The 13,030-nt window shown below is 36.4% G+C and overlaps 1 protein-coding gene across 1 annotated transcript in view; it reads right to left on the reverse strand.

Annotated features, from left to right (window-relative positions):
• The window catches only part of LOC132551369 (sperm-tail PG-rich repeat-containing protein 2-like), a 69,654-nt gene that overhangs the window by 20,912 nt on the left and 35,712 nt on the right, over window positions 1-13,030 (reverse strand). The window contains exon 10 of the mRNA XM_060215507.1: window positions 11,682-11,865. Within this exon, the coding sequence (XP_060071490.1) occupies window positions 11,682-11,865 (184 nt within the window). The remainder of the gene's footprint in view (window positions 1-11,681; window positions 11,866-13,030) is intronic.

Below are 13,030 nucleotides of genomic sequence, written 5' to 3' on the forward strand. Positions count from 1 at the left end.
AAAATCCTGTATAAAAGCCTAGAATGAAAAGTTACTGTACAGATTGTCCGACATGTTACACCTTTTGACTATAAAACAACTCAATTTAGAACACCACTGCTTTTATCACGCTTTATATAAAGTGAAATCTCTTGTTCCGAGTTGCCCACCATTATAAGTTTTTTTGTTTATTATCACTAATCAGTGTAGAATGCCAAGAATTCTCAGAAGAAAAGCCAAGCAAATATGTAGCATTAATCTAATCAAGTCCTGAAATACAACAAAATGATAAAGTTTTATTATAAACAGCCCAGTGTGTATATCACCAGTAAGATAAAACAGTCGGCTAACAAGAGCCTACCATTTTATTGCATCAATATCATTCCCAGAGCATGGTGCTGCTGGTCTGTGGGTTCCCTGGACAAGGTGGGGAGGGCAAAGTTCTAAGGGACATGAGCCAAGTTTTGTTCTAGCGTCTCTGTAGCAGTAAAAAGCATGGGCTGATTCTGATAAGATTATTTCATTAGAAGACATCTTTAGGTAAAACAAATTACCATTTCAGGTTACTGTACTGAACCTAAACAGAACAATGTTAGGGCTTGGGATATAACTACAATGTATTCCATCTGTTGACTACTGCCACACTTCAGAAAACAGGATTTTTTTATCCACTGGACCAAGCAATCTCTGAAACAAACTGACAAGCTATGTATGAAGGGTAATGGTACAAATGACAACATAAATCCCCATTATTTGCCTGATTTTCTGTATTTACACACTTTTTATCTGATAGTGGGATATTCTGGTATGTGTTGGGTTTGCCCATCTGAATACATCCGCCGTGAACCACATATCAGCCCAGGCCTGTAGTCGTGTACATCTTCCCTTTCTTTCTTGCTAACTCCTAGCCACTCAGAGACAACAGAAATGTAGCCAATTTTTACAAATTGCAGAGCATACTTGTCAATTTTATCAGACTGGCGGACCAGTATAAAGCAAGTTTAGGTTAATGTAAATTGAATGAGAGAGGTGCTGTCACAGGTTTTATCTAAATAGCCATTGTAGGGCCTAGTCCTGTCCAATTACCTCTCATGCCATCATAAACAGCACCAGCATCATAAGTCTGCCGATTTCTGTACCTATCCCAGGACGATAGGAAGATACTGACTGATTAGAAAACCACTGGGTAAGTTGTATTACACTGTGACAGGCCTTCACAGGCTAAGTATTATATAAGAGATACATTAAAACAATCTGACATATAAAATGGCAGCTCAACAGACCCTCAAAATGTATTCATAAGCAGGTTATGTTTGGTTCAAAAAAAGGATGCTTTTCTAAAGAGAGCACTTGAAAAAATGGGCAGAATAATTCTACTCAATTAAGCAACATAGAGTCATCAGTTTGAATGTTTTTATGGAAATTTTCTGGTGTGGAATCATTCCAAGCCTGATGGAGAATAAGTCTGAAGTCAGTTAGGGAATAAGTCTATATTCTAATAGAGAAAAATAAGTCAAGCATTTGCTTTGGAAAATCAGTCAAGAATCTTATTCAATAGTCTTGTAAGGGTATAAGTCAAAAGTTTGAACGGGGAATCTTGAAATGATGAGAAAAAGTCATTATTTCTCTCCAATTGAGCAACACAAAATCACCAGGTTTACTGAATGACTGAGCAACAATGTAATTACACATGTAAACCTGGTCAAGATTGTCCTTAAGGCAGTTTCTTTCTCTGCTCATCAAGCAAGATGACCAGTGACTAATGACCACCTCAGGGCTACAAGAAGGAATCAAACTACCTCTGATTAAAATGAATAGCCCACTTATGTGATGAGATTAAAGACATATTAGGACAAAATGATTCAGTCTCGTTTTACCCATTAACAATTTGCAACAATTGACAAACAGCTGACCAATACACAAATCTGGATTACCAATCAGTACTACCTGTTTGGGCGGGTCAGAATGACCATTAAAACTAGATGGACACTTAAGTATAAAAACTCTCGGAACTACCCATTCACTCCCAATGGTTAGCGATATAATGAATACCTCATTGGCCAGGTCAAGTTACTGACCAACAGTATATCAAATGAGAACAAATGTACACATAATGTAACTTGATAAAAATACAAAAGTAAACAATAGGAAATGTAACAGAAGGGTGTTGTCCAGTCACTGACCAGGCTTAGGTACACTCAAGGTCCAGTCAGACTTCATGACAAGGCCTAGTTAGGAAAAGGGTCCAGTCAAATTGGCCTGGCCTATTTAGGGACTAAGTCGAGTCACACTGACTGGGCTGGTTAGGATGATGTCTAGTCACACTAAACTGGTCTAGTTAGGGAGGAGGTTCATTCACACTGACCAGGCCTAGTTATGAACTATGTTCAGTCAAACTAACCTGACCTGGTAATGGATGATGTCCTCTCATAGTAATCTGGTCTAGTTGGAGACTATATCCAGTTACACTGACCAGGCCTCGTTAAGGACTATGTCCAGTCTCACTGACTAGGCCTAGTTAAGGACTATGTCCAGTCACACTGACCTGGTGTAGTTAGGGACTATATCCTGTCACACTGACCAGGCCTAGTTAAGGACTATGTCCAGTCACAATGACCTGGCCTGGTCAGGGATGATGGCCTGTCACACTGACCTGCTCTAGTTAGAGATGAAGTCCAGTCACACATGTCATTGAGGACATTCTTGTTCTGTGTTGGCTTTTGATCAGTATCACATTAAAATCCTCTACTGATTGTCACCACCATATAAACATATGACCTAAAATCCCTTTCCATAACTGCTGACACCAAAACAAGGTATTTGCTTTGTGTATTTAATAATTAAGATAACCCCCTAGGTCTGAATACTGTTCTCCCATGGCAAGGAGAGCTGGTTTTTCCTATCTGGTATAATTGAGTAAACTGGGTCCCTATCTGATACAGAATATTATGTTTGGTCATAATAATATCCCTAAAGTAGGTCTCATTCATCGTGGGAACTGAAACTGACTTCCCCATCAGTCAGTACAGTCATTAGGTAAGGTGTAGTGGCTAGCTGAGTGGTCAAGTGTTTCATCTGGGACATGAATACATGATTCACACAGAACAGAAATATTACTCATTAATAAAATTTCTCTTCTAAGTCAGTACTATACCTTTAACCAAAATGAAGACTGTTCTAGATTGCTAAATGGTTACCCTAAGTTAATGCCTTGTCTAATTGACCCGCTTCTGGACACATGTACAACAAAATATGGACACTGGACATCAAAGGATGGGTGGACCAACCATATCTATACTGATGATGTAATCCCTGACCCCAGGATCCCACCATTGACCTTGAGGGACAAATAAACAATGGACAACACAATAATCCATCTTAACCTTGTATTATCTTTAGGGCCAAAACTGAAAATGTCCAATGTCAGCTGGGCATGTGTCACAGTAGTACAGAACACACATTAACATAACCAGGCCCCTCCTCACTGTACACCTCCTCCCTATATACTTCCATGTCTTCCCTGTACCCACCTCCTCCCTACCAATATCCTCTCTGTACCCACCTCCACCCTACCAATATCTTCTCTGTACCCACCTCCACCCTACCAATATCTTCTCTGTACCCACTCTCTCCCTATCACCTTCTCTGCCCTCACCTCCTCCCTTCCCGCACCTTCTCCATACTCACCTCCTTGTACTACCCACACCTCCTCTGTACTTATCTCCTCTATTTTGTACATTACAAACCTCCTCCTTACCCACACCTCCTCTTAACCCATCTCCTCCTAACCCACACCTCCTCCTTACCCACACCTCCTTTTAACTCACCTCCTCCTTACCCAAACCTCCTCTTAACCCACACCTCCTCCTTACCCACACCTCCTTTTAACTCACCTCCTCCTTACCCAAACCTCCTCTTAACCCACACCTCCTCCTTACCCACACCTCCTTTTAACTCACCTCCTCCTTACCCAAACCTCCTCTTAACCCACCTACTCCTCTTCCTCACTACAAACCTCCAACATTAGGGATGACAATACTACACAGAGTAACATACACTTGTAACAACTTTGTCCAACATTTATTACAGAATGTGTTCCACCATCAAAGGGGAGCATTATCAGAGTCTGTTAAACATTATCAGACTTCACAACTTATTAAGCCACTACAATGGGGGAGATGTGCAGTATTACCAGCTATGTTGAACCAAAGTGATGGCAACCCAGTATACACTAGGCCACATCCTGTACTGGTCGGCAGGGACAACATTCATATCAGTGTCATATGTAGCATTGTATCATCTCCACTCTGACCTACTAATTATTAATCCATTCTGATCGACAAAACACTTGTACTCTGAAGTACAGACTGACTTTGAGAGGCTAGATTTCTCCCTGACCTTACATGTTGTGTTTACTACACAATTTCTATCCCCTACCTGATGCCTGATTCCTATGATTCTTTCCCTATCTATTAACTTAAAACAAATCAAATTAGAGTGTCAATACAACACACGTTCACTTTACAGCATAAAGACTTTCATTGTGGTGAACTTGATCAGTTAAAACCCTGTCTCATACCTGTACCTTAGAATGGATGTGTTTTGTTAAAATCTATATAAAAAACTCTGATGTTATCACTTTTCCTTTGGCCTGTTATTAACAACACAGATACACATCTATACACGTTCAATATAGCCCCTGACTAATTCACCAATCACACTCATTTCATGGTTAAACTTCAAAACATGTATTTAATTTAAAACTTCATGGAGTATTTTGGTTTGATCAGATCTCACTTTCTCATACAACTGAATGAAGTATCAGATTATGATAAAGTTTAAAAAGCAACTTCAAAGGCAGAGCTATAGTTATCCACAGAAAAATGATTGCAGATATTGGGACATGTGACACATAAACTAGTTATAAACCATCCATTCTTTTCTATAATCCTCTGATGTCGATACAGAAATGTTGGGTTTGGTCTGTACATGTGATGAGTAGGGTCCTAGACCTACAATTCTTAAACAAAAGTAGATAATTTCTCTGATGCTGATACAGAAACACAGAGAAAAATCTGGCCTTTAGTTGTAACAGGTAGGGGGTCTTAGACCTGCCTTTATTAAACAAAAGTAGATAATTTCTCTGATGCTGATACAGAAACGCAGAGAAAAATCTGGCCTATAGTTGTAACAGGTAGGGGGTCTTAGACCTGCCTTTATTAAACAAAAGTAGATAATTTCTGTGGTGCTGATACAGAATTCTAGAGTTGTATGTGATAGGTACGTCCTAGACTTGACACAATATAAGGGTAATTTATTTACATCAGTGGAACAACATTCAGCCACATTAAAACCTAGACATATTTTCATGTGTGATAAAAAAATCAATTAGAAATTCATCTTGACAATAAAGTCCTTGATTAACAATGATGTATGCTAGTACAATGTTAATCTGTTCAGTAATAAAACACCAACATGGCGACATCTGTTGACGAGACTTTTTTTCATTTGGCCTTTAAAATTGTTCACAAAGTTGGAATATGTCTCCAAATCACTGACACAATGAATTCATCTGATACTTATGGGCTTGGGATTAATGTTGGCTGACTTAACATGAAAATCTGCCAACACTTATACACTATGTCCCACCAGCATAGATTTATTTCTAAACAAGCAGTATAAACCAGCTGTAGTGTTAGAACTGAGAGGAGGGAGGTGTGCAGCGTCTCTATTTGACATTTATAACATAGTTTAAGGAGTCATGTTAATGGTGACATCTGAAACCTTGCCTCTCTAGGTGTGAATGCCATCTTGGAGGAAGAAATCCAAGCTTCGAAAAACAATTCTTTCATCCCATTTTATAAAACTTTTCAATAAATTTGAAATTTTATCAGATTTGTGCTGACACTGTGCCTGAAGACGTTTTGTCTGAGAGAAGAAATTCAGGGTGTAAACCATTACAATTTACGGTAATTTGTGTATGGGATGTTATATATTAAAGACTAATCCTATTGTAATGTTACACTGACATTTGATAGGCGTATATTTATAGCCGGTAGTCAGCTAAGGAATCAATGAATATCATAAGTCTACCTTATACAACAGATAATTTATACTAAACCCATAACTATACAACACCTGATGATGGTAATCTAAAATGGACAATTTAATTGTTTCCTATCAGTTTCAATAAAGCAATACAAGTTTCTGGATTTAAACATGTCTGTACTATGGAACACATAACATACAACAAGAAAAAATGATGTTGTACCACTGCCTGTTATTGGGTTTCTGTACCACTGAGAGATCAAAAACCAGAAATGCCAACTCCATGATCTGAAACTGTGATTAGCATTGTATATATTGCAAGTTCAAGTGAAACACACAGGTGACAGATATGTACAAAGATAAAGCAGGAAAGAAAGGCTCTTCTGCACGACAAATTCCCATAAATCATTGTATGCATTCAGCATGCATTATTGACAAGAAGCCAGGGACCTTGGCTACCAAGAGGACCTAAAACCTATGACCCCAGAGACAATTAGGCCATTGTCGGCAATGTCTGACATTTCTAATTTTTTCCCCACCAGAATATGACAAGGTAGATAATCTTTTGAAAAGTTGTCACTTTGACGTTCTTGTCTATTTTGATTTGTAACAGAATAATAGCATCACAATTCTGGTGAGGGCCCAAGGGGAAATAATTCCTAAAACTGCAGATACCTCAAAAATCCTTGGATAAATTAGCATATTTAGAAAGGTACCTGAGAGTTGAGTATTAGTATATTCAGAAAGGTACCTGAGAGTTGAGTATTAGTATATTCAGAAAGGTACCTGAGAGTTGAGTATTAGTATATTCAGAAAGGTACCTGAGAGTTGAGTATTAGTATATTCAGAAAGGTACCTGAGAGTTGAGTATTAGTATATTCAGAAAGGTACCTGAGAGTTGAGAATTAGTATATTCAGAAAGGTACCTGAGAGTTGAGTATTAGTATATTCAGAAAGGTACCTGAGAGTTGAGTATTAGTATATTCAGAAAGGTACCTGAGAGTTGAGTATTAGTATATTCAGAAAGGTACCTGAGAGTTGAGTATTAGTATATTCAGAAAGGTACCTGAGAGTTGAGTATTAGTATATTCAGAAAGGTACCTGAGAGTTGAGTATTAGTATATTCAGAAAGGTACCTGAGAGTTGAGTATTAGTATATTCAGAAAGGTACCTGAGAGTTGAGTATTAGTATATTCAGAAAGGTACCTGAGAGTTGAGTATTAGTATATTCAGAAAGGTACCTGAGAGTTGAGTATTAGTATATTCAGAAAGGTACCTGAGAGTTGAGTATTAGTATATTCAGAAAGGTACCTGAGAGTTGAGTATTAGTATATTCAGAAAGGTACCTGAGAGTTGAGTATTTAGTATATTCAGAAAGGTACCTGAGAGTTGAGTATTAGTATATTCAGAAAGGTACCTGAGAGTTGAGTATTAGTATATTCAGAAAGGTACCTGAGAGTTGAGTATTTAGTATATTCAGAAAGGTACCTGAGAGTTGAGTATTAGTATATTCAGAAAGGTACCTGAGAGTTGAGTATTAGTATATTCAGAAAAGGAACTGGCCACTGAATATTACATCACCTGAGAAATATTCGTGACAACCGAGGAGTAAATCCTGTCAAAAGCATACCAAGTATTTCCTCACCAAAGGGTTTCTAACAAAATGCAAACTCAATTTACTTGGCAAACTGTGTTAAAAATTTCAAAAAACAATACAGACCGATCCTGATGTGTAGTATAGGGGAGGAGATTTCTGGGAGAAAGCTGTAGCACCGGTTACTTACAGTGAGGTCTACTACACGAAATCAAGACTTGTTCCGAGTCAAACATTCATGTGTGGAACAGGACATAGGTCTAGTACTGTTAAATCTTCTCTCCAATCCACAGCCATTGAATAGTCAATCTAGCCAATTCTACATGTATTTCAGACAGTAATCACTTCAAATTTTCATGAAATTAATGATCGAATTTGACAAAGGTTTTCAATACTGTGACCTTGCTACTGTAACTATAGAGCTTTGATGGACTGTCCTTAATTTGTTAGATTAAAGGACAATACCCTGTGAATGCCACGTAATTATTGAACCTGATTCTGAAGTCTGGGAAGATAAATGCTGAACGTGCTATTGATTGAGTTTATATAGAGCGTGGATTCCTGAGCTGTAATCATCAAGTGACTGACATTCTTATATAATACCTATACACTGAACAGCATCCCCTAATCATTATGTACACCAACCTGCTTCACCAGAAATACCTGCTCTGTACAGCCCAATGTAAAAGTAGAAGCAACAACACCTAGCTGCTTGTTTATTGTCTAACCACACATAAGATACTGCTGATGGAGGTATTGGTATGAGTAAATATTTAACTTAAGTTGTATATACGGTTTATTGAATCCTTAAATTCATGATCTTTCTGGTGAAATTCCAATAATACAGTGTTTTTTATAAACCTATGATTACCTTTCTTTCATTCAAACTTCCAGGCACTCCATTCCAAATTTATGTTCAAAAATCCCATTTATAACGAATCCTCAGGCATGTTGTGGGTTTAAATAAAAACATCTTGATTAAATAATTTGATAACTTGATTCTCCTTGATTGATATATCCTGTCCAAAGATAATTTTATGATTTAATTTCATGGAAGAGAAATTGTGAATTCTATTAGATTAAAGACGTTGTGCCAAGCCATGTTCTGTTTGTCTTATCAATAGCGGCATTGTCTATCTTCACTACAGCCAACACAATAAAGATACAGTTAGGTGCTCATTTTGTATTCTCTGCCAGTTATATAATTACATTTTCATTTAATATGAATTTACGTTCCAAACACATTAAAAACAAATTGGGGTTGAATACTGAGGCATCTACATGCCCCACCTGTACGATAAGTCAAATTAGGTATCTCAGATACTATCCAAGCTTTTCAAAGTTAATATCATTGCCTTTTGTTTGAGTTAATTCAGTATGATAACCTACAAGTCCTTCATATTAAAGTTTTTCAATGAAAAGCCTAGTACACATACTTAAGAATCACCACTTAAAAGATTGGGGAGTCTCAAACAAAGCCAAGTGTGTTTTGGTATCCATAGAAACGGAATGTAGAGGTAACCAGTATAATGAGACAAATGGGGTAGATATTTGACCAATAAAGAAGTTCTGGTTTTTTCTATAATTACATTATCCTAATCAACCTGGAAAAACAGGAAAAAGTGGCACAATTATTAAAATGTATATAAAAACATTATGTTACATCCACACACCTGTAAGTTGTGATCAAAACCACCTGATATTACAGTATGTGATCTGTGCGTCAAAATAAAATCATTCTTAATTCAAAGCTAGAAGGCATGCTTTAGCCATGTTTGATAAACAGGAAATCTAGTTATTCCATATTAACATTTAGCCTTTCCATAGCATTACATATTGTAAACTTGGTACCTGAAAGTCATACCAGAAAATAAAACAGGGTCCTGGAAACTAAGGGAGATAACTTGCTGAAAGGTATTACAACTAAATTAAAAACTTGGCACTTACATTTACATTTAATGTTTGGGGTATATTTTACAAACTAAATATCCAATTAAGATGAAATTACACTTTTATCAAAGCAATTTTCATGTCCCATTTTCGCATTTAATTTTCTATAATTGAAAAAATGTAATTTCTTAATGCTTGCTGTTTTAAAATGAGATTTGAGTACAACACTGGATTTATATGTAAAGGTATGTGAACTTATCTGTATTTACTCCTGAGTTAGAAATATTTATGTTGAAAAATGGAGAAGCACTTGACTAAAGTTTGGACTAGAAGTTTTACCTTCCTGTTCAGTAGTACCAATTATTGTAAACATAAACTTCTATATACCTCAAAGGCATTCTATTGCAGGCCAAATGAATGGAAAGTTACCAGGAGCAATTTGATTATCCTGAAATTAAGTAAGCTACTGAAGAAATGAAACGTTAGCCCAAACTACACTTATAAATGCTTTTGGGAGTAAAAGACTTGATCTTAGTGTATATAGCATTACACACTGACTACTTCACTGACAATTAACATCGACCTCATTTTGTGAGAAAAAATTATTTCCAATAAATTCTCCAGGCACACAAAGACTTTGTAGGGAAATAAAAGTGGCCTTTATTCTTTTTCAAATATCACCTTCTACTTAAACAATTTGTTATTCAAAGTGGAATTATTTTAAGAAACTTGAAATGCCATTTAAAAGAATTAGTTGTGAAAAGCCAATATGAAAGACATGTTGAGAGACCAGAAGACTTTTAAGCATATATTCAATTCAGTGTAGGCTTACAGCTATCGTGAGCTATAATTTCATTAAAATATCAACTCATCTCAAATTTTGCAGAAAATTTCTCACAGAAGACACATGAAAGATTGGGAGTTTAGTGGAATGGTTTACCATCAGGTCTCTATCAACAGCATCTAGACAAGTCACCTTGCATCCCCATTCTGATGGATGTGCATGTTGAAAATTTAATTTTATATATGACATATCAAGAAATAGTTTAACTTAAGCAGAAGGGCTAAAGCACTTCACATGATGTTTGATAAATTGGATGTCCTGGAGTTAGATAATCATGACCTTCCTCTTACGCCAGAAGTACCCAGCACAGAGACCTGTATCCCTCCCCCCACGCCCCCTACCCATGATGCCACTTCCTTAACTACAACCATCTCCGACTGGAGCCCTCAGTCTTATCCCTGTTATCTTTGTTTCCTGGGATTTTCAGCAGATACAGTCTTATGAACCTGTTTACGTAATCTATCAAGGTAAATCACTTCAAATTTTGTCATAAATAAACGGTTTCCTGGTGGTCGGTGATATAAATGTTGAGGGTATATCTAATTTTAGCAGAGGCAGATTTGCTTTTTTTTTAAGACGACCTGAAGATTCTGTGTCCATCTGCTGACAGATTTCCCTGTGTTTTGTGGCATCTGAAAGTCAGCATCTGCTAACGTACCTATGTTTACAATCAGCAGCAGGCGGAGTCTTATTTAAATGACAGGGAAGGTGTGAAGCAGACTCGACAGACCAGTTTTTTTTTTATTTGTGATTGAAGAAATATGGGATTGATAAGATTTAGTCTCTAGATTGAAACAAGCAGATACATGTTTCAATTTTGTAGGAAATTTTTTGCCTCAATATTAAAAGAGTTGAGTGAGCCTATCCTATATCATCCATCAACCTCATATCTATGACATGCAACTTTGATTCCTAACTTTGCTGAAAATTTCAATCTGCAAAAGTACACATATTTAAAGAGTGCAATCTCCTAGAAATTGCAGACTTAGCAGATTGGAACACTTTATATATTGACTTAGAAAGAACCAAGTAATCCACAACTGGAACATGTTGATTAATTTTCAGGGTCAGGTGTTGAGAATGTCCCATTGTGTCTCAAATTGAACTCAATGCAGCTGGAACTAGGTGGAATCAAATTGCAGCTCAAGTTATCAATTTTAATATTTGGTTCACATTATTGTCAATAAAATGGAATGCATTTACTAAACTAATTAAATGCCTTTTTTCATTTCATCTACATAATTTGATACTTTTTTTTAATAGTTTTCATTCGATTTGTGCAACCAAATGCATTTGTGGTCAGTTTTATGAAATAAGAAAACAAACCTGGATTTTCTGGATCATTCTGTGTGATGACCACATCCCTTGGTGGAGCAAATCTGGATGCTGCTGACAGGAAAGATCCTTGCTTTCTCTTGGCATTCTCTGTTCTGGGTTTGATTCGATCTCTCTTAATCTGAGATTTCTCATAAGCGTTTTGCACCTCATATGATCCAGGGGGAGGTAACTCCTGTTAAACAAACATGAAAACTGCATGTTTTCTGAGACAAGACACAAAAGTGATAACATACATTTAAAAATTGTTTTGAATTTCAACTTAACAATTCTTAAGTAACAAAGAAACTTATATTCAAACAAAACAATTTTGCTGGTTCATCTGTTTGTATATGTGATGGGGAAATTGTTTAAATGACATAACAAATTACATTTCATGATCAATAAGAAAAAATCTGTCTATCATTTTGCAGTCTAAAAGCTTATCTTTTTCTGCATATTCTACAGCTATATAAAAAAGAAAATTCAAGCATTGAATATATTTCTGGTTTTGACTTTCTTATTATTCCTAATGTACAAACACTGATTTTTTCCATTAGTGTGGCTAGTGAGTTCAGAACTGATTTCAACTTTGAAACACTTGTATTTTTCATTATAAACACTTTTTCTAAACTTCTTCTCTCTAATTGGCAAAAATACTGAACATCATATTTCACATTATATACAGCAGCAAGTTAGATTTTCATACTAGCTATAATTCAATTGAAGTATACAGTATCCAGAAGTGCAAGATTGAGACTTCATGATAAGTGTGTCTGCACATGGCTGGTGCACTCTAATGAGACCGTGCATATCTGTGTTACTGGTGACTGCGCTTGGATTGGCTCCGTCGCCAGCTTACATCAACAGACAGACTCTATACTGAGAAAAATGTGATATTCACATGTGTAGCCTTAAACTCTGCCTGGAATGACATCATAATGCACCTTTATACTTGAACTTTATACAATTTTCTTTCCTTTATTCGAAATGGTTATGATTTTTAAAACATTAAAATCAAAAATCTTTATTTTAAGTTTCTTAAAACTTTCATTATCATGTGTTTCCTTGAGGGATGATAATGTGTACGAGACAAACACCAATAAAACATAAAGTTTGACATATCATGATGAATGGATGGAAACTACCTTAAATACACAGAACAAAAGAACAAGCTGTATAATTCTTTATAGCAGAAAATCAAAAGACAGCACGTGACATAAAAAGCCAGTCTGAACATGGAAACAGTCATTAATGCTATGACACCAGTTCAACATCAGGACAGTTATTGGATTGGGGCTTACATATACTTCATGTAGGCTGGAAAAAACAAGGAACACCGTACAGGTGAGGACAGTAAT

The sequence above is a fragment of the Ylistrum balloti genome, unplaced genomic scaffold (genome assembly GCF_031769215.1).
Source record: "Ylistrum balloti isolate Yb309-2 unplaced genomic scaffold, AGI_CSIRO_Ybal_v1 Utg370196, whole genome shotgun sequence".
Classification (NCBI taxonomy): Eukaryota; Metazoa; Mollusca; class Bivalvia; order Pectinida; family Pectinidae; genus Ylistrum; species Ylistrum balloti.